This window comes from Sorex fumeus, unplaced genomic scaffold (assembly GCF_029834395.1).
Source record: "Sorex fumeus unplaced genomic scaffold, SorFum_2.1 ptg000009l, whole genome shotgun sequence".
Classification (NCBI taxonomy): Eukaryota; Metazoa; Chordata; class Mammalia; order Eulipotyphla; family Soricidae; genus Sorex; species Sorex fumeus.
Window position 1 is genome coordinate 7,182,854 of NW_026606066.1, and position 25,439 is coordinate 7,208,292.

The window sequence follows — 25,439 nt, forward strand, 5'->3', positions numbered from 1 at the left end:
AAACACAGTAACAACAAATCTCAAAATGGAGATGTTACTGGGCCCGCTGGAGCAAACCGATGAATAACAGGACAGTGATACAGTGCTACAGTGTATAATACATTAGAGCCGATGTTCAGCTTCTTAGAACAGTATTTGCTCATTATCTCCTGGGGTTCCTGAGCTTGTTACTTGCAGCTCTAGGTCTCCATTGAGTGGTGGCAAAGCTGCTGACAGCTGGTATCATCTCAAGGTTAGACTGGGGCTGGGGAATGTGCTCCCAGGAGTTCCTCATGGCTGTTGGCAGGAGGCTCAGTGTGATTTCCCTGTAGCCACTCCATAGGACTGCTTGAATATCCTTACAATATGCCCTCTATCCATACCCCAAATGAGTGATCCAAGACAGAAAGCAAGAAGGCTATGAGGCCTGATCACATACCCTAGTGGGCAGGAATTTCAAGAGATCAGGTTGGGGGGCATCTTATTTTATTTTATTTTTTTTTTATTAGTGAAACATCATGAGGTACAGTTGTAGACTTACAAATTTTTGCGCTTGGATTTCAGTTATACAATGATCGAGTACCCATCCCTCCACCAGTGACCATTCCCCACCACCAATGATCCCAGTATCCCTCCCACCAACCCCCCATCCCCCCCCCGGCCCATCCCACCGTGCCTCGTGACAGGGCATTCCCTTTTGTTCTCTCTCTCCTTTTGGGTGTTGTGGTCTGCAAAAGAGGCATTGAGTGGCAATCATGTTTGGTCTATAGTCTACTTTCAGCATGCATCTCCCATCCTGGGTGGATCCTCCCAACACCCTTTACTTGGTGTTCCCTTCTCTATCTGAGCTGCCTTTTCCTTGGGATGCATCTTAAATGCAACTACAAATCAGGGAAAAGATGTAGGTTGGTTTTTTTTCTGGAAGCTGAGCACTGGCTTCCCAGACATCAGGGCTGAATTTGTGCACTTGCACAGGTCCATCAAACACCCTTCATGGGCATCTCACAGAAGCAGTGAGTTGAGCCATCCCTACCCACATTCAGTGCATTTCATGTTCATTTCCTTTGTGCAAACTAGTAATGCTCCAGCCAGAACCAGGACTGATCCCCAACGAATCTGAGTCCCATACAGACTCTTGTTTTGGCAGGGACCGCTGAGGATGCCATTTGTCAAGGAGACCAGCAGATCATCCTGAAGGGTCCAGATCTGTCATGCCCAACCTGGGCCTCACAGCTTAGATTCTTCTAGATTCCCTCTTTGCTGTCTAATTCATTCCCTGCTTTTCCACTGTCATCAGTACCTGGGCTCAGGCCCAGCCCTCCTTCAGTGGGATTTACTGGTGAGATACTGAATTTTGGAATCTGAATGGTGGAGGGCTCTTCCTAGAGATCAACAAGCTTAGGTCTGATCTCCTTCCCTTGCCTCTGTTTCCCACCTGGAACTGAGAATAGTGACAAGCACCTGAAAGTGTTTCAGAATTCAACAGAGATGAGAGACTATAGCCTAGTTTGCCAGTACAGGCAAGGGCATGACCGGTGAGATGGAATTTACTCATCCCTAGGGAGCAGTCAGGTCAGAACCATGCTACTGGCTTACATTCCCTCTGAATTGTCTCTGTCTACAGAAGGCCAGCCGCTGGGACAAAGGGACCAAAGGCATATCCTCTATGAAACTAAAGCGGTCCTCCCGAATCACAGGCCAGGTAAGCTTATCAGCTGGGAGGTTCTAGGTCTTTGACCCTCCTTTTGCTGCCCCAGTTTCTCCCGTTGCCAACATCCCATTGCTGCCTTTGTGTATCAGGTGACCAGTCAGCTGTTGATTGGAGAGGAGACCTTTGACCCAGATGGACCTATCTCAGAACGACCCATGTCTAACCTGGAGAAGGTGCAGTTCATCGTGAGTTTTGCCATCCTGCGGCCTAACCTCAGGTCAGTCCTATTCCCACCTGACCCGATCTCAGGGCATATAGCTTCCTCCTCTGCCCTCATGAGATGCTCCCTCCCTCCTGGTCCTGTAGCTTCCTCCTCTGTCTCCCATGTGATGCCCCATCCCTCATGGTCTTGTCTTGATGTCTGCAGATGAGGTGACTGTATGTAGATCTTAAAACCATTGAGGGGCCTCTGCTTGCTCTATTCAAACCTGGTGGGTAAAGCATAGTATAGGAATCCAGTTTCAACAATGACTGGTGACTGATTTTTATAATAGACTTTAATGCAAGTCTCTATAAATAAGAATTTTCCTAATTTATCTGGAGCGATAGCACAGCCGGTAGGGCGTTTTCCTTGTACGCAGCCAACATGACTGACCCGAGTTCGATTCCTCCGTCTCCCTTGGAGAGCCCAGCAAGCTACCGAGAGTATCTCGCCCGCGCAGCAGAGCCTGGCAAGCTCCCCGTGACGCACTCAATATGCCAAACACAGTAACAACAAAGTCTCCAATGGAGACGTTACTGGGCCCGCTCGAGCAAATCAATGAACAACGGGAGGACAGTGCTACAGTGCTCATTTATCTTATACGTGTTTTGCTTCAAAGAAATTGGGTTTTCATTAAATTTTTGAAAATATGCATACTACTTTCAGGGACAAACTAGTTGAAGAATCTATGAATTTTAAATTGCTCTTTTTAAAAAGCATAGTTTTGTTGTTGTTTTTCAGTGCAAGTGATCAAACCCAGGCTCCCTTACACAAAGGCAAATACTTCCCCAGAGTCACATTTCAGGCCTTAAGCTATTATTTCTAACCACTGGAGGCGCTTGCTAGGCATCATTTCTTCAAATGCGTCCTTTACCTCACTCTTTTTCTGTCTACTTTACTCCCTCCACTTTGAATTTTAATTAAAACTATGTAACTTTTTGTTACTGTCTTTAGGTGCCTGAACAGGTATTGGTGCCTAAATAAGAGTATTTCTTATTTATTATGTACGTAATGTTTTCACTTTTCTCCTTTTGTTCTTTAGATTAGAATTTGTGTTGACCACTCTTCAAATTTACTCATGTTTCTTTTCACTAATCTCTGGTGTACTTTTCTGATAATTTTTTTTATTTCAAATGTGTTTTTCAATTCAAGGGTCTTATCTTTCTCTGTCAGGACCTCCTATTTTTTCACTCACTATGACGATAGCTTCCTTGATAGGTATCCTTGAGTTTACTTGTGGTCATTTAAAATGCTCTTCTGAAAAAAAAAATAAATAAAATGCTCTTCTTCTAAGTCTGGGTTATATTGGGGCTCAGTGCTTGCCTTTTCTATTGAGAATGGCCTTGTATTCTGTTTCCTTACATGCCTGTGGTTGGCTATTATTTTCTCGAGTCTAGCACACTGAGGTCATATCCTAGACACTGAGTATGACATGCTTAGGTAGTTGAAATTTTTTTTTGGTAGGGAAGGGCAAGCACCTGACTGTGCTTAGGGCTTACTCCAAATTCTTCACCCAGGGATCATTCCGGTAAGGCTTGAGGGACTATATGGGATATCAGGGACAGAATCTGGGTCAACCTTGCATGCAAAACAAGTGCCCTATACACTGTACTGTCTTTCCAACCCTGAGAGTCTTAGAATTCTTTTATATTATATTATTTCAATATATATCTCCATATTGTTCGAAATAATATAGTATATATCTCCATATTGTTTGAAAAAGTATTTTTGAACATATATGTATATATATATGTATATATATACACACAGAAACACACATATATATAATCAGTTGACTCATTTGGTTATCTTTAAGCTTTCTCTGGGATGTATAGCAGATGGAATCCCTTTTTCATTAGTTTAGCCTTTGATGTCTCCCTGAAAATCTGCTCCATATGTGGGCCAGGGATTGGACAAAGATTTAGAAATAATATTTTTTGGGGAGGTGCATCCTAAGCAGTATCCAGGGATCCCAGGGGGCCCAGCCAGCAATTCTCAGCTGAGTAGGTCCACAGTTTAAGAACCCGAGGATATGGAGTGTTAGCCCTGCCATGCTGGGGACTTGGACCACTTCCAGAAATAGTCTGGGAATTCTGCGGTGCTGTAGATCAAAATGAAGGTTGGCTGCATGCAAGGCAAGTGTCTTAACCCCTGAACTGTCTCTTTGTCTCCTGATTTACAACGAATTTAGAAGCAAAAATTCGACTCGTCTCTTTTTCCCATTCCAGAATTTTCCTTCTCACTTTCATTTGCTGCTGGTATGCTAGAGTGTGCTCAGATTCTTCAGTCTAATAAAACCACAGGGTTCTTTCTAAGCTTTGACTTGCCTGTGTGACAACAGTCTGACAACTCTTTAATTTGTTTCTATTGTTCATTCTCTCCCCAATAATCACCTGACCATCACACCCTCCAATACAACATATGTGTGAAAGCTGAGTCCAAGTGAGATTCTCTTTGACTTCCTCACAGTCCCTTGTTGGAATTTGCACACAGTCTGGTGCTCACTGGGCCACCACTCTTATTGATTCATTGAGTCCCTGCTAACTCTAGTTTCTTGTGGGACACACTACGACCTCTTACAGCTGTAATTTTCTAGAATGTTGGGCTTCCTGCTTGAGTAGAATCCCATCAAGATGACCAAAGCTCACCTACTTTTTTTTCTTGAAACCAAGAAGATGCTCATCAATGATGGTCCCATCCAGCAGAGCAATTCCTAAGTCCTACTCTTTCTGAATCTTGCATATCAAGGATAGCCGAGAATTCTTTAGGAGAAAGCAGAAAACTCATCTCTTGGTTCATGGAGGTCCCAAGTTTGGGTGAATACCAAATCACTTTCAAGAATGCTATCATTTTGCTCTGTTCTACTATCCTATGTGAGCCACAGACTATGGGACTGTATGTAAAGGGAATGGAGTTGAATGAGTTTCACCTCAGACAGATGCCTCCATTCCTGTTGTCATCTCTTCTGGGTATGTGGGTATAGAGCTACCAGAAACACTGTAGGTGACCCCATTCTGGGAAGTGTCAGGGTCTGGGATAACACCTCAATTGTGGGAGCAGAGGTGAACAAAGGCAATGAGAGGTAAGGAGGTGGGAAAGACCCAGGTGCTGGAGAACACTTTATGAACAAGGTCCTACTTAAGGAGGCAGAAGGAGCTGTGTCCCCAAGTGCCTCCATCCCCTCTCCCCTCACAGAGAGGACGCAGCATGCTTCCCAGAGGTTTGTGTCTTTCAGAGATGAGATTTACTGCCAGATCTGCAAGCAACTTTCACAGAATAGCAAAACTAGCAGCTTGGCTCGTGGCTGGATCCTGCTCAGCCTCTGCCTGGGCTGCTTCCAGCCCTCTCAGCGATTCATAAAGGTGAGAAGACCTGGGCTAGGGTCTAAAGGGTGGGTTGCTGCTGAAACATGCGTGTGGCCTCGATCTGGAAATCCCAGTGATGGCCCAGTCCTCTTGCAGGCTGCATGAACAACAGCACATGTGCTTCTTTTCTTAAAAAAATATTTTAATAAAGTTGTTCACAAGGATTTATTACATTCAATATTCCAACACCAATCATTATACCTTTCCACAGCCATTATTTCCAATTTTCCCGATCACCACCCAAGCCTGCCCCAATAGCAGGCCCTAAATAAATTTATTTTGTATTGCTATGAAGAAAGCTGTTAGGAAAAATTCGCTAAAAATGATCAAGGAAGATTTCCTTAGAAGAAAATGTATGAAGATTATTGTGTCTCACCTCGGAGACATTAAGCCCTTGTATAAGAGATTACTAAAATATTGTTACAGGTTAATCTTTGTGTGTTAATATTTTCTTAATTGAGATTGGTTGTCTTCTACTTTACATCCCATACAATGGGGTGTGCTACTTCCTGGTATATCAGTGGTGTAGAGTTTAAGATGTCACTTCAGGAATTCTAAAAGTTTGAATGGGATGATACAGCTGGGATTAAATTTTTAACTGGCTGGAAACTTTGGGGATCCAGAAGCATCTCTGCAGCTTGTTGATCTCTTTAGAGATTTATTTGTGAGGCTAGGTCATGGCCGGTTAATGAGTTTACATGCGCCCATGCTTCTCTGATCTTCAGTTTCCCTGTCTGTTAAAGGAAAAATTAGACCTGACTTCTTCCCTAATTATTCAGGGTGGGCAGGGTCACTTCTCATGTGCTCAGGCACCAAGACAGTAATTCTGAGTAGACTGAGAAATAGTGGATAAGATGTGCTTTGAGAAGACAAAATGGCCCAGGAGTGGAAACAACTTGAAATGGACTATAACATCTGTCTCTAGCCGTTTACATCGACAGTGGATATGGAGTGTTGCCAAGAGCTGCCCAGTGTTGGAAGCCCCACTTTCACTGCTTTAATGTACTTTCTGGTTTTGGTTATAATAGAAGCTTGTCGGCAATGCAGAAAGTCTAAAAGGAAGGTGAAGGGCCAGAGAGAGAGCACAAACAGTGACCATGGTTTGATCCCTGGCACCACAGAGCCAAGAAGCATCCCCTGAGTACCACTGGCTATAACTAAAAAAAAAAACAATAAAATAAAAAAGGAAAACGAAAGTTAGCCTCCACTCCTATCCAAGATACAGTCTCTTAATATGTCTGACCTCTTGTGGTGTGCAGGGTTTTCTTTGTGGTCATGGAGAAAGCAGTCTTGAGTGTTTTGGTGTCCTTTCCAAGGGCAGCAGGAAGCAGGGTCACCATCACCTGATCACCTGCCTGGGCACGAGGGTCATTCCTGACACCAGGCTACTCTTCCGTAAAATATATATATATATATATATATATATATATATATATATATATATATATATCCTGTAGCACTGTCCTCCTTTGTTCATCGATTTGCTCGAATGGGCACCAGTAACTTCTCCATTGTGAGACTTGTTGTTACTGTTTTGGGCATATCGAATACACCGCAGGGAGCTTGCCAGGCTCTGCCGGGTGGGCGGGATACTCTCGGTAGCTTGCCGGGCTCTCCGAGAGGGATGGAGGAATCAAACCCGGGTCGGCCATGTGCAAGGCAAATGCCCTCCCCACTGTGCTATTGATCCAGCCATATATATATAAGGTAAAGGTAAAGGTAAAGGCCCTCCCGTTGATCATCGATTTTCTCGAGCGGGCCCAGTAACGTCTCCATTGGAGACTTTGTTGTTACTGTGTCTGGCATATCGAATACTCTCGGTAGCTTGCCGGGCTCTCCGAGAGGGGCGGAGGAATCGAACTCGGGTTGGCCATGTTGGCCGCTTGAAAGGTGAACGCCCTACCGCTGTGCTATCACTCCACTCCTATATATCCACTCCTATATATATATGTATATATATCACTGTCCTCCTGTTGTTCATCTATTTTCTCGAGCGGGCCCGGTAACATCTCCATCGTATATACATATTTATTTATTCCTCCAGCTTTATTGACTTACCATTAAGGCATGCAGAGAGTCCTTTTATATAAGTATCTACTGTCAAATATAGATCACAAATAATGATCAGGTCAGCTTCCATACTCCTTATGTCCCCTGGTTAGTATCAGCTTAAGTGTGGCCTAAATAAAAAGTTGTTCTGCTAAAGTGTCTTCCTCCCCTCCCTTCTTTCCCCACCAGTATTTGCAGAACTTCATCAATAATGGGCCCCCCACCTATGGGCCCTTCTGTGCTGAGCGCCTGAGACGCACAGTTGCTAATGGTACGCGCATGGAGCCCCCCACCTGGCAGGAACTGCAGGTAGGAGACTGCAGGGGTAAAAGGTGGGCTGTGTGGGGTGTCAGCCCTCATAGCTTCTCTGGTACAGTTGGTGAGCCCTCTTCTCCTGTGGGGGGACTGTCCCCCCATTGGTGGCCTCTGTGCCCCTGTCCCTGCTCCCCCCACCATGGCCTCAGCCTCTACCAGTACAGATTCCCAGCATGCCCTTCTCACCTCTGACTCCACATTCTCTCAGGGCTGTCTCCTAGCAGGAGGAATTCCTACCCTATTTGTGTTTAGTAAGGAAGATTTGACCATTCCAAAGCTGTCTTTCTTGATAGCAGGGCTATTTGTGTCCCCATAAGGTGTCAGATGGCCTTCAACAAGGGTCATTTGCTCAGCCTTTCTCAATTTTCTCCCCACTAATAATGTCCTTCTGACTTTGTTTGCTTCCTGTGACACCCCTGTCCTACTGGCTGACCCTTAGTATCATTTTTTATCTGAGGTCTCTTTGGAATACTCCGATGCCTCATGGGGGCCAAATGACCCCATTGAGAAATGCTAATTTGGACACTGACTTAAATCCAGATTAGAAACTCTGATTTAGAGTTAAGGGGGCACTCTTAAACCCCTATAGCATCTGTGACTTCTGTAACGCTTACCTAACTCCTGTACATGATGGTACCCTACACTAGGACCACTTCTGTCACACCCCCACTCATTCTTACCTTCCACCATGGCCCATAAGGCAGCCTCCCTATTCCTCCTCACCCTCTGCCCTGCTACAGGCCTGGCATTGTAGGTGAACTTGCAGCCATGTGCTCAGGGAGTGGCAGCAGTTCCTGTGAATCTGACTGTCCCACAGCAGACTCAAGGTTTCCAAGAACCCTTTCTTCCTCTGTCACTCTAAGACCCTTAACCTTGCCAGAGCTCAGGGGTCTTAGGGTGTACAAATGGGACACCCCTTGCCCCAGCCAACACACACACACACACACACACACACACACACACACACACACTATCTATTCAGATATGCCTACAGCTCCTACTCTGGCCAGCCTGCAGAAGCACAGACTGCCAGGCTATAGCTGTGGCCACATTGCCCTCACCCCTCACTTCCTTACCTTGGACCATTGTTTCCACTCTGTAGCAAATATCTAGATAGATATTTTTGGGCTAGAAATTTAGCCATACTAAGCCCCAACAGGACTCAGAAGACCTCGGACTGCAAGGGGTATCCAGGAGGGGCGATTATTTGGCGGAGGGAGATGAGAATGGGCTAGCGTCCTGCCCAGCCTTCTGGAAGCTCCCCGGGCAGACAGCTGAGCCCAGGGACCTGCAGGGCACAGGATTGAGTCTTTCTCTCTTATCAGGCTGTCAAGGCCAAGAAGCACATCTCGATCCATGTGGCCTTGCTAACTGGAGAGAACCTGACAGTCACCGTGGATTCAGCCTCCACATCGAAGGAAGTCTGCCAGCACATTGCCCGCAAGCAGGGCCTCAGCGACCACCTGGGTTTCTCCCTCCAGGTTTCCGTGTATGACAAGGTACTGGCTGGCCAGTCTTCTGGTGCCACCTCTCCCACACACCCAGGCCATTTTGAGCACTCTGAACCCGGCCTCCCGCCCATCACTCACATCCCCTGAAACTGTTGCTGGCTCCAGCTTGTCCCACATACCTTATCTGGCCTCTTTCTCTCCTGAGCAGCTGTCACTGACACTCATCCTGTCCCAAACCCCTGCCCAGCCTGGAGCTGTGGCCTCACCCCCCTAGATGCACCAGCTACCACCTACCATCTCTGCCCACATGCAGGCCCACTTCTACCACTGGCCAGCAGGGAGTTATGACCACAGCCTCCTGGGTTGTGGATACCAATGTGACAACCTAGGGAGGGCTTACAGGGAAGAACATTTCTTAGGGTTAAAGGGCAAGGGGTGTTTCCCTGCATGGGATGCCATCTTCATAGGACCCAGATCCTGGTTGCTAAGCAGAGCACCCCACCATTGCATGTTCCAAGCTGGATGTCCCTGCAGAGCCTGGAATATGCCCACTGCTCACACCTGTGGTCTCGGATTTTGCCCTCACGTCTACTTTTTATTTGTTTGGGCTATCTTTGGCGGTGTTTGGGGCGTATTCCTGGCTCTGTGCCCAGGGAACACCTCTGAAGGGGTACAGGGGACCATATAGGGTACCAGGGATTTGAACCTGGTTCTTCCACATGCAAGGTGAGTGCCTTACCCACTGTCCCTTCTCTCTGGCCCTGCCCTCAGTTCTGGTTCCTGAGCAGCGGGCGTGACCATATTTTGGATGCCATTGCCCAGTGTGAGCAGTTGACCCGGGCTAAGGGTGAGACTGAGCGCCAGTCGCCCTGGCGCATCTACTTCCGGAAAGAGTTCTTCACCCCCTGGCACAACTCCCAGGATGACCCCGTCAGCACGGAGCTCATATACCGCCAAGTCCTCCATGGAGTGCGGTTGGGCGAATACAGCTTTGAGAAGGTGAGTGGGCACGCCGTCAGGGCACTAGAAATTGACCTACCCACTGCCATGCCCTGTGGCATGTCAAAGAGCCAGGCTTCGGCCATCAGTGAATACTCCATGGAGAGAGTACTGCATACTCTGCATGCCAAGACCACGGGGATGGGGCACTGGGAGATGGTCAAGTGCCAGTCCCCAAGCCCCTCAGCCATTCTTGCAGCTGATCCCTCCTGGTCCAGCCTCCAATGCAGGGAACCGTGACTTTACTTAATCTTCTGGGGTGCTCTTATGCAGATGCTCCTTTGTGCCAGGCTTGCCTGGTCTTTCTGGAACCAGACACATGGATGTGTCCCTGGAGCTGGAGCACTCAAGGTAGTTTAAGGCCCAGCTGCTGCTCCTTCCTGTCCAACCTGGGAATGGACTGTTACTCTAAGCCTTGGGTACCTCAACTGTAAAGTGCAGACAATAGAGCTCTCAGTTAGGCTGAAAGAATCCAGGGGTGGGGAGAGACCAGGGACTGCAAGTCTTGGAGTACAGTCCCCAGGCCTGAAAATGATGCACTGTGGAGTCAGTGACCACTCATATCCCAGAGGCCGCCTGGGAAGGGGCAGTGAATGGGGAGAGGTGGGGGCAAAGGCAGGGGAATGAGGACAGGCTTCCAGGTTTTGAACCATCAGAGAGAGCAGCCTCTGGCAGGGGTCTGCTGTGTTTCTGAGGAAGTCCTGATGTGGGGTGACCAGTTGATTTTAACAAGCAGGGACTGGCTGAGAGAGGGTGAAGCCGTTTAGGCTATGTGCTCCACCCTGCTCTCAGAGTGCCCCTCCCACCCTCACTGGCTTCCTCTAGGCTGGGGGCATCCTTTGTTAGGGCCCCAGTGTGGTTCCACCGAGTAGGGAAGGGGTGGTTCACAGGTCCTGTCCTGTGGCTGATATGGCTGATATGGCTCAGACTCCCAGTCCTCCTTTTGCTGGTTTTTGGTCACATCAAAGTGCTCTGAGAGGCCATAGGCTACTCTTGGCTCTGGGCTGGAGTTTACTCCCAGCAGTGCTCATGGGACCCCCTGGTGCCAGGGATCAGACCCAGGGTTCCTGCATGCAAAACACGTGTTCCAGCCCATGGAGCATTTCCCTGACCCCTCGCACACCCAGGGTTCTTTTCTGTGTCATTGGTGATCTCTACTGAGGGGACACAGAGCTGGGACTAGGGTGTGTGCACACGTGTGTGTGTGTGTGTGTGTGTGTGTGTGTGTGTGTGTGTGTGTGATGATTTCCCAGCCTCACACCCCCTTAATGGTGTGTGCCTGACCATGCAGGAGGAAGAGCTGGTCCAGCTGCTGGCCCAGCACTGCTATGTGCATCTCGGTGCCTCACCGCGGAAGGAGGCCGTGCAGGAGCTGCTGCCCAGCTGTGTCCCCTCCAAACTCTACAGAACCAAGCCCCCAGAGAAGTGGGTCAGCCTCATCACTGCCGCCCTCGCCAAGGTCAGTTTCTATGGAGCCTTGGCTCTTGGCCTCAATACTTTGCTCTGGGGTGGCATGTATAAGGGAGCCCTTCTCCAGCCCCCCCCACCCCAGACCTAGGGTATGAGAGACTTACATTTCCATAGGCACAGTGCTGTCACTCTAGGTTTATACACATTACTGTACTGATGAGTACTGTACTAACTCTAATGAATGTTAATGTCCCTACTTGAGAACCATTCCCCAATTTTTTACTACTAAAAGATTTTGTTGTTTTATATACTTGTTAGTTAACTCATCAGAGTAAATCCCTAGCATCAAATTTCTGAGTGCATGTATGTTCTAAAATATTTGATAGTCTCACATATAGCCAAATCAACCTTCAGCTATGATGCAAAATATGGTTCCAAGTCCAGAATGTTACCCAACCAGATTTTGGAGTGAGAGGAGCTTCCCAATTAAGATGAGGGGGCTAGGAACTATTCCTGGAGATACTCAGTCAACTGGGCCAGTAGTTCAGATCTAGGGGCTAAGGATATGGTGCTGCCAGGGCCCTGTGCTGCCACACTGCTACTCAGAGCTAAACCCTGGCAGCGCTTGGGAGGCCTTGTGGTGTCAGGGATTAACTCCAGATTCCACTACACTCTAAACCCTACACTCTCTTCCTGGCCCCCACCCCACCACTTTTAACATAGAAACAAGAGAAAGGGGACTAATCAAGAAACAAAAGAAATCAGGTTCAGTTGTATATTGAAGGCAGGGTGTTCATTTGAGAATTAAGCAGATGTGGGCACAGGGGCAGTGGGTTTGGGGAGCAGAAAGGATGAGGTAGAGCGGGATGGGGAGAGGGAAGAAGAAAAGTCAGAGGCAGAAGCTAGGAGGTGGAGATGAGCTGCTGAGAGCTACCTTACACATACACAGAGCTTCAGATGAGAAAGAAAGGAGAACCCAGGACACAGATACACACTGAGTCGAGCCTGAGGAAGTTGCAGATCCATGAAGCATTGGAGTGTGAGAGCAGAGCAGAGCAAGTGCAGTTCTTGCAGTTCTCTGTGTAGACACAGACACGCAGAGCTGTGGTGTGCACACACAGACGTCTGACTCCGTAGCCCTCAGGTTCAAAAAGGAGGTTCCCCTTTAAAAAATTTTTTTAATTTGTGAATCACCGTGAAGTACAGTGTCAAACTTACTAACTTTCGTGTTTGCAGTACAGTCATACAATGATCGTTTACCCATCCCTCCACCAGTGCCCATTCTCCCCCACCGATGTTCCCAGCATCCCTCCCACCACCCCCACCCCACCTTAGTGGCAGGGCATTACCTTTTGTTCTCTCTCCTTTTGGATGTTGTGGTTTGCAGTAGAGGTAGTGAGCGGCCATCATCTTCAGTCTATAGTCTACTTTCAGCATGCATCTTTTAGCCTGAAGGGTCCTCCCAACATCCTTTACTTGGTGTTCCCTTCTCTATCTGAGCTGTCATTTCCCCCAGCATGTGAGGCCAGTTTCCAAGCCGTAAATCAGACCTCCTGGTCCTTATCTCTACTACTCTTGGGTGTTAGTCTCCCATTCTCTTACTTTATATTCCACAAATGAGTGCAGTCTTTCTATGCCTGTCCCTCTCTTTCTGACACATTTCACTTAACATGATGCTTTCCATGTTGATCCACATGTGGATGCAAATTTCACGACTTCATCTTTTCTAACATCTGCATAGTATTCCACTGTGTAGATGTACCAAAGTTTCTTTAACCAGTCATTTGTTCTCGGGCACTCGGGTTTTTCCCAGATTTTGGCTATTGTAAACAGTGCTGCAATGAACATACAAGCGCAGATGTCATTTCTACTATACTTTTTTTTGCCTTTCCAGGATATATTCCCAGGAGGTTCCCTATCCTAAAACCACCACCTGTAGAGCCTTTTCCCAAGCTGCGTGCCCCCACCTGTGCCCCACACCACTGTCCAGCACTGGTCTATTTAGGCCGAGGCAGCCAGGAATTATCCAGCAAATGCACATCCTGAACACAGGGTTAGCTGGGGGGAGGCTGCAGCTGCCTGAGAGTGGCCATGAGGGCTAACCTGGTGCCCCCCCACAGGCTTCGTACACCCAGAGAAAGGCTGTGCAAGAGCAGGTGGTGGATGCTGCACGCCTGCACTGGCCGATGCTCTTCTCCAAGCTCTTTGAAGTCACCCCACTTTCTGGTAATGGGGTGTGATGAGGGTGCAGGGATGCGGGCTGGGCACACCCCACTCCAACCTGGGGGCCGACTCTCTCTTCTTGTCTCTGCCTCCTTGCACCAGGCCCCCGGCTGCCCAGGACTCAGCTGATCTTGGCTATTAACTGGAAGGGGTTGCATTTCTTGGATCAGAAGGAGAAGTTGCTTCTAGAACTTTCTTTCGTAGAGGTCACGGGTATGATCGCCAATAAGTAAGTGCCATTTTTTTTCTCTCTTCTTTGGGGGTTCTGGGAGAGACCAGGACAGAGGGAGGCACATGATCTCTGGGTGCCCATCCAGGTGCAGGGATAAGGATCTGCATGTAGAAGGTTATGGTTGCTCACTTGCTACCCCCTTCCTCTGCCCCAGGTCTGCACTGCCAGGTCAGTGTTGGGTCTGTGCATCTTGCAGTGCCCTCTAGGCTCCTCTGTACCGGGACTGGAGAGATAGGGGTTAAGGTGCTTGCCTTGCATGTGGCTGATCTTAGTTCAATTCCTTGCAGAACTTATGCCTCCACCCAAAGCATTGCTAGCAGTGTGAGGAGTAAGTCCTGAGCACCACTTGGGGTGGGGTGGGGGGCTTGACATCCCCACTGCTGCCAAATAAATAAAACCTGGAGAGGAGGCGTGAAAGTTTGCAGCTTTGGGGGGTGCATATGAATGCCTAAGTTCTTTATTCCTCATGGACCAGAACAGGCCACAACGCAGGTACTTATCATCTGCAAAAGGGAGTGAGGAGCAGAGTCTGGGGGCATGTGAGTAGGCCTCCAGTGTTCCGCAGAGTCCCCACTGAGTGAAAGCACCCATAATGCATGTGCTTTAGCGGCTGACTGTGAGGGCCACTCATGTCAGGCCATCCGCCCAGCATTCCTCGAGTCCTCAGAGAGGAAGCAGAGGAGAGAGGGTCTGGGCAGCTCCCCTGACGTGGCCTAGGCGGCTGCCTCTTCCTATCATGGCCCTGCACCCCTCCCAGTTGTTACCCAGAGCTGGCCTCCAGGTAGGCCTGACATTCATCACCCGAGGTCCTGTCACTTGCCACTAGGCACAGAGGGATCTGGGATTGGACAAACCTAACCTCAGAGCCCTCCCCACTGGTGGCCCTGGACACCACGATGTTTCCTGTCTCACCTCGAGTGCCATGCCCTTGGAGAAGGCTGGAGGGCTGAAAGCTCTCTGGTCATTTTTGCTCTTTGTCCCTACAGGGAGGCCCGGGGTGGGCAGAGACTGCTGATGTCCACGCTGCATGAGGAGGAGTATGAGTTTTTGGCCCCTGCGTGCGTGGCGATTGCGGAGTTGATGGCCTTGTTCCTAGAGGGCCTGAAGGAGAGGTCCGTGTTCACCATGGCTCTACAGGATAGGAGCAATGCAGGTGCCCAGTGGGTTGGGGACGGAGTGGGCTGAGGGGTCACTGGGGTGGTTGGGGATGCGGGCAAGGGGTAGCGGTCCCTCCCACCCCTCAACTCTGGATCCTGGGGCTCATTTTGAGCTATAGCTGTTCTAGGAGGGAGGGTTCCACACACCGTTGCCAGGCAAGGGAAGGAATTGGGACACAGAGCAGTCAGCACCAGTCCATGCCTTCTCCCTGCTGGTCCACCAGCTGCTGTCTTGTCTCACACCACGGGGGCATCCTGGGCAGAGGTCGGTGCCTATCCAACCAGACTCTGCCTCTCCCAAACCTCTGGGAATCTCACCACCACTCACTCTCCAAGGGGTCTGGGCCCCAACTGCTCTGAGCTGCAGTTTCCTCATCTATCAATGAAGCCCACCCCCTGTCGTTTTGGCCTAGCCTCTGGTCTCTGCGGAGCCCTCCATAAATTGGAATTTTGCAGATGACGCCACCCTCCTGCCGTTCAAGAAGGGGGACTTGCTGATCCTGAACAAGAGGCAGGGGCTCCTAGCCTCTGAGAAGTGGGCCCATGGCCAGAACGAAAGGACGGGCAAGAGTGGACTGGTGCTCTTAGCCTCCCTCTACGTCATCCCCACCATCACCAAGCCCCCGGCACAGCTGCTGGTAACTCACATTCCCCTGTCCTCAGCCCAGGAACCTGTAGGCACCTGGGGGAAGTGGCCCAGGATGCCCAACCTGAGCTCAGGGGCCTGCATCCTACCTCCCAGGAGGGCTGGGAGGGCCACCGGGATATCCAGTCAGATCTGTCAGCTTCATCTCATAGTCAGACCCCTCTGGCCACATTGCAATGTTCTGCAAGGACTGGCACAGAGCTTAGCACTTACTAGGTGCTCAGTAAATGGGCATTGCTTCCATCATCTGTGTTTTGGGAACAAATCTTTCCTTTTCCTAGCCACAATTTCATTTAAACCCTGATTTATGGGGTCTCCCTGTCCCTGTGAACTGCCCCAGCCTAGCTCAAAATACTGGTCACACAAGAGGGTAGGGGAGACAGTAGTTGACATAACCTATGGAGTGTCAGCAGTGTGCCTGTACCTATGTATATGTACCTATGGTATAGGATGGTACACATAGTGGTTCTCCTTCAAGGGGCATCAGATCCCCAGGTACCTACTGATGTGATGCCATGTGTACCAACTACCACACAGAGGAAAGGTAGGGTGCTGGTTGCTAGGGGACAACTCATTGAGTTGGAGCTTTCTTTGTCTGGGAAGGTGTCCTCGAGGTTATGACATTTGAGGGTTAGGAAGAGGCGGGGGGGGGGGGGGTGTGAGGTAGGTGGGGCCAAGGGAAAAGATGGCCCTGGGGAAATATGTCCAGAGTAGGATGCTCTGTTAGAGTGAGACATTCTTCAGGGAAAGGAAGCAGCTTAGAAAAGCTGAGTCTTGAGCCATGCAACACAGGGCAAGTGTGAGAGAGGCAGGTCTGGGATTGTGCAGTGCTTGTGGGTGAACTCCTCTCAAGCCCCAGGCCCCAGGACAGAAGGAACCAAGGACAAAGGCCTTCTGGACAGTGTCTTTGGGCCCTCATAGGCCTCTGTCCCTGCTTCAGAGTTTGCTGGCCATGTCCCCTGAGAAGAGGAAGCTCGCCGCCCAGGAGATCCGGCCCAGAGTGCCGACAGTGTCTGAAGAGAAATCACACACCCTGGAGGAATTTTCTTACGAATATTTCAGGTGCTCCACCTGTGCTCCCTCTCCGGGCCCAGTCCCCTGAGACCCTATCTGCACTCCCTGCGGGCTGGGGAGGCTACGGCAGTCGCCCATCTGCCCTGTAGTCAGGTCCCAGCCCTCTGGCCTCTGGTGCAATTTGGAGGGTTCGGAAGAAGGACCTCAGCTTATTTCTGCCCTCACCCACCTGGTAGCAGCAGGCATGGGGAGGGCATGAGGTGGGCCTTCCCAGCAGCATCTGCTTCCAACAGGACCCCGGAGAAGGAGTCGGTCAGCAGAGCCGTGCTCCCCTCGGCCAGGGCCCGGGGCCGCCTCTGGGCTCACTCTTCCGAGCCGCTGCGGCAGCCTCTGCTCAAGCGTGTGCACGCCAACCCTGAGCTGCGGGACACTGCCTGTCAGATCTTCACCGATATCCTTCCCAGCCCGTTGTCCCCGTGGCCCTGGGCAAAAAGACACCCAGAACAGGGTCAACATTTCCTTCACTTGGTGCTGCTGGTGGTGCTGGGGCTGGAGGGAGACTTTATGGAGCCCGATTCCAGGGTTGGCCTGGGAGCCAGGGTCAGGGTCTGAGGGGAGACAGAGGGCACTTTCTCATATATATATATATATATATATATATATATATATATATATAATGAATCACCGGGCTGGAGCGATAGCACAGCAGGTAGAGCATTTACCTTGCACACGGCTGACCCAGGTTCGATTACTCTGCCCTTCTTGGAGAGCCCGGCAAGCTACTAAGAGTATCCTGCCTACATGGCAGAGCCTGGCAAGCTCCTCGTGGTGTATTCGATATTCCAAAAACAGCAACAGCGAGTCTCACAGTGGAGACGTTGCTGATGCCCGCTCGAGCAAATCGGCGAACAATGGGAGCACAGTGCAGTGCAGAGCTAATGAATCACCATTAAAATGTATACAGTATCTACAGTTACAGACTTCCAAGCTTGCACGACTACGTTTCAGTCATACAATGTTTGAGTACCCATCTCTCCATCCGTGCCCATTCTCTACCACCAATGTTTCCAGTATCCCTCCCGCCACCCCACCCCCACCCCCATCCCACCTCTGTGGCAGGCACACTCCCTCTTTCTCTCTCCTTTTGGGTGTTATGGTTTGCAATACAGGTACTAAGCGGTCATCCTGTTTGGTCCATAGTCTACTTTCAGCACACATCTCCCATCCTGAGCGAGCCCTCTAACCATCTTTTACTTAGTGGGCACTTTCTCCTTAACGGCAGTACCGATCCTCAGATATATGGGTGACTACCCCACTCGGCAGAACTGGACCTCCCTGTACCTCACGGACCAGATCTTCTCTTCGGCCCTCCAGAATGTGGTCCTGCAGGATGAGGTCTACTGCCAGATTCTGAAGCAGCTGACGAACAACACCTCAGGGTCTGCTGGGGACCCGAGTAGAGACTGACAGGGTCTAGGGGGCGGGTGGGGGGGAGAATCCCAGCTCTGTGCCCAGTCCCTGGAGTAGACAGTGGGCCCCACTGCCAGGGAATGGTGGCAGCCCTTGTTCCCAAGGCAGCCGTGGAAAGAGCTAGACTTTTGACTCCAGGAGGTGCTCAGAGCTGCACAGGGCCCCACTGGCTCCACTTTCTTCTTGGAGATCCCGGCAGGTCCTGCTGGCATCTCTGAGTTTCATGCACAAGATGGGCATGATGGCCCCACCCGCCCCGGGTTTGGCTGTGACGTCCTCAGGGTCACGGTGGGCTTCCTTGCTCACTGTGCAGACAGGCCTTTTGCCCTCTCTCCCCAGGGTGCAGGGTTGGGCTGGGAGGCCCTTACTGGGCTGACAAGCACTGATTCCCCCATCCCCGCACCCTGGGCCCACAGGTACAGTGAGGACAGGGGCTGGCAGCTGCTGTGGCTCTGCACGGGCCTCTTTCCGCCTGGCAAGGCGCTGCTGCCCCATGTCCAGAAGTTTGTAGACACACGGAGGGGGAAGCCCTTGGCTCCTGACACCAGTCGCCGGATCCAGAGAGTCTTGAAGTGAGTCTCCCGGCCCCTGCTCCCCAGAGGGCAGTGTTGGGGGTGTGGAGGGGAGCAGCCTGGGAATCCAGGAGCTTGTGTCCCTTAGGGACCTTCACCAATGGGACTGGGCAGTGGCCTCTCCAAAAGCCACTGTCACTTTGGAGACACAGGACCAGGCCTTCTAGCACTGTGAAGGGATTGGGGATGGCAGGAAGAGGTGGTAGGTGATCATTGAAGGCTTCTGGCTAGCTCAGATGCAGCAACAAGGTCCCCCTGCCCTGTAGCTGCTTGTTTAGGACAAAGGGTGACCTCCAGCTCTCTCGATCACCATCTCTAGGGGACCCATCAGAGACGCAGCCCCGCTAGGCCACGTCCCATCTTCCTGCCCAACTCCCCACTGCCGGCCTCTTCCCTTGCTCTGTCTGTGGCTCCTGTGCTGCCTGCTTGGCCACAGTGGGGCCGTCTATGGCTGTGGGCCAGGGCGGTGGGCAGAGAGTGCCTGAGGCAGCGAGCGGCAACCCATTGTCTGCAGAGAGGCCCCAGTAGAACCCCCGACTCCAGGTCCCTGTTCTCTGAGAGCAGAAACAGCCTCACCCTCCCACACGGTGGAGGTGGGGGTGGGAAACGTAGGGGTGGGGGTGGGGCGAGGGTTGAGGGGCTATCTTCTCCCAAGCAGTGCCCAGGCTTTCCTGGCCTCTCTTTAGAAAATCTTGGGTCACCGGGAAGGTGAGTCGAGACTGATCTTGGAAACTTCCTCTTTTCAAGAGGGCGTCCTCTGCTTCTTATGCTGGAATTTGGGAACTCTTGGAGGCTGGTGGCGGGCTGGGTAAGGGGTGGCAGGGCGGGGAGGCCCTAAGTGCTCTGTCCTGCTCTAGGTTAGGGCCGCGGAAGCAGCCCCCACACCAGGTGGAGGTGGAGACCGTGGAGAAGAACGTCACCCGCATCAGCCACAAGGTTTTCTTCCCCAATGACACCAATGTGGTGAGTCCCCTAGCCTGTGCCTCAGAGCAAGGCCCCTCCCCGCTGGACCCTCCACCCCAGGAGATGGACAGGCCATTGGCAGATAGATCAGGCTTCTCAGCTGGACCCTCTCCGGCACCCCCAGCCCCATCTCCTCTGAGCAACTGCTCATCTCTCCTCGATGCCCCTGAAAGCCTTCGAGTGCTGCAAGCCGGGACAGGGGGAGGTCATCTGAGGGGAGGCAGCTTGTACAGTGGTGGTGCCAACCTCTGCTTTCTAGGCAGAGGCCCTGCCGGTAGTGTGGGCAGTGAGACAGAGTCCCAGGGGTGTGCTGGCTGCCAGGATGGTCTAAGGGACAGGTGGGAGCAGGAGACTGTCACGACCTGCTATGGCCTGGTTGTGACTGCAGCGGATCCCAGAGCCAGGAGGCAGGGCTGGGGTGAATGATGCCACCTCTCAGCATTTTCCCCCTGTCCCCCAGATATACGGGGGCTCTTTAGTGTGAGAGCCCCATAACAGGAAGTTCCCACAGCCGGGCCGTGCCTGGCTCCGAGTAAGTTCAAAAGTCCTGTGGCCTTTTGAGACAGTGACTCTAAGACATGGGAATGTCTCTACCACTTTGGAGAAGTGAAAGACAGTCCTTCTTTGAACAGAGCCCAGGCAGCCAGCCCCTCTTGAATGGGGCACCTCCATGTCGAGAAAGGGTGAGTTTTGAGGGGATCGTGACAAGCAGCCCCTCTCCTGAGACATGGCCTGGCTGCCTCTGTGCTCAGGTGCTGGAAGTAAACAGCGGCGTGCGGGTCCGGGAAGTGTGTGAGAAAATTTCCAAACAGCTGAAGCTGAGCTCCTGGGAAGGCTGCAGCCTCTTCATCAAGATCACCGACAAGGTATGCCTGTGGGCATGAGTTGGGGTGGGATGCGTGCGGGTGGGCAGCAGTGTAGGTGAGGGTGGTCTCCTCAGGGACCATGAAGCACCCTCCATGGCCACAGTCTGAACCTCTGAGGACACTCCCCAGAAGCTCCTCGACCTGCCCATCCCCCTAAGCCTTCCTCCCCACCCATCCCAGGTCATCAGCGTGAATGAGGGAGAATTCTTCTTCGACTCCTTGCGGAATATTTCAGACTGGGTGAAGAAGAACAAACCCCAGAAAGAAGGTAGCATCGTCTTCATAGAGCAGGGGTGTGGGGTGGGAAAGATAAGGAAGGAGGATGCGGCTGGTCCGGGACCAGATGCCTCCTAGAACAGTCAAAAGAGTCTTCTAGAACCTCCAGCATAGCTCATTCATTCATTCATTCATTCACTCACTCATTCAGTCACTCATCCATTGATTGATGGATTCATTCGTTCCTTTACCTTTGTGTTCCCTGCTCATGGGCACAGCAAGGCCTGGAGCCAGGTGATGAGGATGCAGTCCTGGCTGGGACAGGGCAGGGCATGTGGACAGATGGTGACTGCAGGAGATCCGATGCCCAGTGGGCGGTTGGGGGCCAGTCCTGGAGATGGTGCATGCTACACAACTCAGGATTGCTGAGGAGGAGTTGAGGGGGGTGCAGGCACACCCAGCAGGGATGTGCAGGCTGCGTGGTGTCACTGAAACCTCAGGGGGGGGGGTGCAGGACTCCAGGCTGCCTGGATGCTCACCCCCTGTCCCTGTCAGGGGCCCCCGTGACACTGCCCTACCAGGTGTTCTTCATGAGGAAATTGTGGCTCAACGTGACACCAGGGAAAGATGTGAATGCAGACACCATACTCCATTACCATCAGGTACCCGGGAGGGTGTCCTTGGGGGAAGCATTTGGCCTGATCTCACCTACCCCACAACACCCCCGGAATGTAGGGACTGGGCTAGGCCAGCCCAATGGCCTTCGTTAGGGCATATGGTCCTTTTTTCAGGACTCAGGCCCAGCTCTGACAGTGTTGGAGCTGGAGCAGAGGGAGGACAGGAGACCAAGAGACAGCGGGTGTGCCTGTACCTACTGTGTGCTGGCAGGGGGAGGGCGGGGGGGGGGGCAGTAGCCCCAGAGTATTTCTGAGCACTGGGAACACTTCCTGCTGGAGTGTATATGAGAGGAGGGGAGGGGTTTGTCACTCTTTCTGCTACAAACTCTCCTCCAAAGACCACGGCTGTTTGCCATCCCAGCCTTCTGCTTGAACCCGGGGAAGTGATAGCTTGGGCCCTTGCTCCCTTGAGCTCACAATGGGGGCAAGCCCAGCGCCTATGTATCTGTCTCTCAGGAGCTGCCCAAGTACCTGCGCGGCTTTCACAAGTGCTCCCGGGAGGACGTGCTGCAGCTGGCAGGCCTCATCTACCAGGCCCAGTTTGGCAGCGATCGTTCCCACCTAGCTAGTCTCCCCAAGATCCTGAGAGAGCTTGTGCCGGAAAACCTCACCCGCCTCATGTCCTCAGAAGAATGGAAGAAGGTTCTGGAGGGGGGGAGGGGTCCTTGGGTGGCTGCTTCTGCCAGGTCCCCCACCTGCGTGCTGGCTGATGCCCTAGGTGTGGCCCACCACCCTGCCCTCCCCACTGTCCACCACACCTTCTCCCCAAGGTCAGAGGGCATGCTCAGTTCTCTGTGCCCCACCAAGCGGCCCTCGAGACGCAGTAGGGGACAGCTGGTAGGGCAGAGTGGTGTCTCCAGACCCTTACTGCCCGCCCCCCTCCCTTAGAACATCCTGTTGGCCTGTGACAAGCACAAGGACAAAACGGTAGAGGAGGCCAAAGTGGCCTTCCTGAAGTTGATCAGCCGTTGGCACACCTTTGGGTCGGCCTTCTTCGAGGTGAAGGTAGGCTTTCCCAATCAGCCGCCACCTAGCTTAGGCCCCCCGGCCCAAGCTTCTCCCTAAAGTGACCATTCAGGTCAGGGCAGACCGTTTGGGAGGAGGAGCATGGGTGTGTGAGCACTGGCATGAATGCATGTGTGTATGTATGTACGCACGCACTCCTGCACACATGGTAGTACTTGTGTGTGGTATAGCTCAAGGAGGTAGTATTTGGCCTCTGACCTGGCCTGTGACCAAACTGTCCCTCTCCCAAGCAAACCTCCGAGCCCTCCTATCCGGATATCATCCTCATCGCCATCAACCGGCACGGAGTTCTGCTTATCCACCCGAAGACCAAGGTAGCCACGGGGGCCCTGCCTGCCATGAACACCCACAGCCCTCAGGCTCCTGGGGACCTGGGCATCAGCTCACACACAGGAGCCCCAAGTCCTTTTTTTCTGCCCTCAGGATCTGCTCACCACCTACCCCTTCACTAAGATCGCCAACTGGAGCAGCGGCAGCACCTACTTCCACATGTCGCTGGGCAGTCTGGGCCGCAGCAGCCGCCTGCTGTGTGAGACCTCCCTGGTGAGCGCCTAAACCCTCTCCCAGCCCAGATTCGCAGAGCTGTGAGGCAGGGGATTGAGCTCCCCCCATCCTGGGGCCCAACCAGGTGTTCTGTCTGTCTGAGAGCCAGGCTGGACCAGTCTCATGGGGAGCCCGTGACTGAAGGGGGCCCAGCAGCAGGAACCTTTTTCCTGCATTGCCCACTGGCCCTCTCACACAGAGCTCTGGGTACTGCCCGGCCCAGAGCCCCCCACCTCACAGCCTGCCCCTCCTTTCTACTGTCCAGGGCTACAAGATGGATGACCTGCTGACCTCCTACGTGCAGCAGATCCTGAATGCCATGAACAAGCAGCGAGGATCCCGCGCACCAGCCCTTGTCAATCCCTAGCGTGGGGACCCCTTTGCTCACTGTCAGCGCCCCCAATCAGGGGGCCTTCAGATGCCCCAAGGAGAGCCAGGGCTATCCCTCTGCAGGGAGCCAGCCATGCCCCTCTTTCCTTAAGGCCTTCACCCCATCTCCTGGAATCCTAGGATGCCCCTCCCCACGGCTACGAGTCATGGGGGCCAAAGAGGGATTCCAGGGCCTGGGGGATGCCACGAGGACCCTCTTCAGAAATGTTCAATAAATAAACCCAGGCGAGTTCCAGGCTTGCATGTCCATGAGAGGAGCAGGTGGGACCTTGAGGCAGTGGGGGCAAAGAGGGAAGAAATCAAAACTTCTCCAGGGACAGCAGAGGGAGGACAGCTCCATCCTCAGGGGATGACTCCGTTTCTCCTCCCCACTCTCCCTGCCACCCCTCCCCATTTCTGAGACTGCAGATTCTTCCTGGAAAGCCCCTGTGCAAATATTATTTTTTTCCTGCGAAGCATTAAGACACACAGCCCAGATCTAAGGGACCATGAGGCACAGGGATTGGGCGCCCTGCCCCAGCCCTGCTTCCACAGTCCTGCTGAGAGATGGACGTGTCCCTGTTTTGGGGATAGGCAGCAATGCTAGATGGACCAGCAGAGGCCTAGATGGAGACCAGGGAAGGAATCAGGAGATAAGCCTAGAAGTTCTTCGTGACTTGAGTCACTCAGGATGGAGGGCCCTGGTAGGTCAGGTGGGGCACCGGCTAGGCTGTGGGTTTTGGCCACTGCGTGTCTCAGGCTAGCATCTATGCTTGTAGAGAGCAGTGTTGGAGTCTGGTGCCACATAGCCCTGCAACCCTGCCTTGGGCCCTTGGGCACACCAAACCAGCCTCAGTAAATTGAGCGTTTGGGTCTGAACTTGTCCCTGAGTTCCCTAGCAGAACGGTTCTCCCCAGAGTGGCCACTGTCATTCTTTGTGTTCAGTGTTCTCTCGGCAGTGTGTTGCTTGGGGCCCAGGCCCAGCTCCTCAACCGTCTGTCACAAAACCAGGCAGGCCATGTGCTTGTATCAATAAGGCTTCATTCACTGTGCAAGAGAGCGACTCCCAACACCAGGCCCTGTGTTGTCTGGAGGGAAGCAAGGCGCCACCCACTGACCCCATCCCACCTGTTCTGACCTGGTCCCCAACCTCACCCACAAGCTCAGGTTGTGCCCTGGAGGCCGACAGAGGCTCCAGATATGGGGTGGAAGGTCCGGGCAGCTTTCATTCTCAGGGGCCTCGTTCCTCCTGCTGATGTGTGGGCTGCAGTGGCCGGCTTGGGCACAGGGACTTTCTGTGTTCGAGTGCGTGTGTAGCCAAGAGTGCTGAGAGCGTTCCTCCAGGGCTCCATCCATATAACTGGGCTGCCCTATAAGCCGTGTGCTCTGTGTGCTGGGGAGAGGCTGGCCAAGTTCCTTCAGGGAAACAGGAGCCTCCAGGTCCCCTGCAGGGATGTTCTGGTCAGGAGGGGCAGGGCTGGGAGCTAGGGCCCATGTCCAGGGCCAGGTGACCAGAGGTCCTGCCATGCTTCTATCCCTGGATGGCTTCTGGCTGTCACAAGCTGGTCCCAGCTCTCTCTCTCTCTCTCTCTCCATTGCCCCTCAAGGAAAGAAGGGGAGGAGCCACTGTGAGGGGGAGGGGGGAGGGGAGGAGGGGAAACAGGGTAAGGGAGAGGAGTGAAGGCAGGAGAGGGGGCAGATGCAGGGGTCCTGGGGGAAGAGGCAGGCGTGGAGGCGGCACCCCGGAGACAGCAGAGGCAGAGACAGGCAGCAGGAAGAGAGAGGCGGGCAGCAGGGGGCCTCTCAGGCCGAGTTATGGCCCACGGACTTGGGGTGTGTCTTGCGGGAGGTCAGTTCAGATAGCTTCTTCAGCCGCTTCTTCAGTTCCAGGGGAAACTTCTCGTAACACTTCTTACAGACGGGCTTCATGTCAAACTCCACAAACTTGTTCCTGGGGAGCACAAGTGCCTTCAGGAGAGCCCCG

The 25,439-nt window shown here is 52.4% G+C and overlaps 2 protein-coding genes across 4 annotated transcripts in view; one reads left to right on the top strand and one right to left on the bottom strand.

Moving 5' to 3' along the window:
- Positions 1 to 23,453, top strand: part of MYO7B (myosin VIIB) — a 65,631-nt gene extending 42,178 nt beyond the window's left edge. The window contains exons 24-47 of one of the 2 annotated variants that reach the window (XM_056110353.1): positions 1,604 to 1,681; positions 1,780 to 1,907; positions 5,128 to 5,254; positions 7,496 to 7,615; positions 8,947 to 9,120; positions 9,844 to 10,071; positions 11,363 to 11,530; positions 13,602 to 13,707; positions 13,807 to 13,933; positions 14,923 to 15,089; positions 15,550 to 15,731; positions 16,680 to 16,801; positions 17,047 to 17,204; positions 18,039 to 18,192; positions 18,640 to 18,795; positions 19,653 to 19,758; positions 20,511 to 20,624; positions 20,805 to 20,892; positions 21,396 to 21,502; positions 21,974 to 22,159; positions 22,406 to 22,522; positions 22,774 to 22,857; positions 22,967 to 23,086; positions 23,352 to 23,453. In XM_056110353.1, the coding sequence (XP_055966328.1) occupies positions 1,604 to 1,681; positions 1,780 to 1,907; positions 5,128 to 5,254; positions 7,496 to 7,615; positions 8,947 to 9,120; positions 9,844 to 10,071; positions 11,363 to 11,530; positions 13,602 to 13,707; positions 13,807 to 13,933; positions 14,923 to 15,089; positions 15,550 to 15,731; positions 16,680 to 16,801; positions 17,047 to 17,204; positions 18,039 to 18,192; positions 18,640 to 18,795; positions 19,653 to 19,758; positions 20,511 to 20,624; positions 20,805 to 20,892; positions 21,396 to 21,502; positions 21,974 to 22,159; positions 22,406 to 22,522; positions 22,774 to 22,857; positions 22,967 to 23,086; positions 23,352 to 23,453 (3,219 nt within the window). The remainder of the gene's footprint in view (positions 1 to 1,603; positions 1,682 to 1,779; positions 1,908 to 5,127; positions 5,255 to 7,495; positions 7,616 to 8,946; positions 9,121 to 9,843; positions 10,072 to 11,362; positions 11,531 to 13,601; positions 13,708 to 13,806; positions 13,934 to 14,922; positions 15,090 to 15,549; positions 15,732 to 16,679; positions 16,802 to 17,046; positions 17,205 to 18,038; positions 18,193 to 18,639; positions 18,796 to 19,652; positions 19,759 to 20,510; positions 20,625 to 20,804; positions 20,893 to 21,395; positions 21,503 to 21,973; positions 22,160 to 22,405; positions 22,523 to 22,773; positions 22,858 to 22,966; positions 23,087 to 23,351) is intronic. The other variant, XM_056110354.1, reaches the window with a different exon arrangement.
- Positions 23,454 to 24,484: 1,031 nt separating this feature from the next.
- Positions 24,485 to 25,439, bottom strand: part of LIMS2 (LIM zinc finger domain containing 2) — a 33,043-nt gene continuing 32,088 nt past the window's right edge. For both annotated transcript variants that reach the window (XM_056110349.1, XM_056110348.1), the window contains exon 10: positions 24,485 to 25,406. In XM_056110349.1, the coding sequence (XP_055966324.1) occupies positions 25,259 to 25,406 (148 nt within the window). In that variant the 3' untranslated portion in view covers positions 24,485 to 25,258. The remainder of the gene's footprint in view (positions 25,407 to 25,439) is intronic.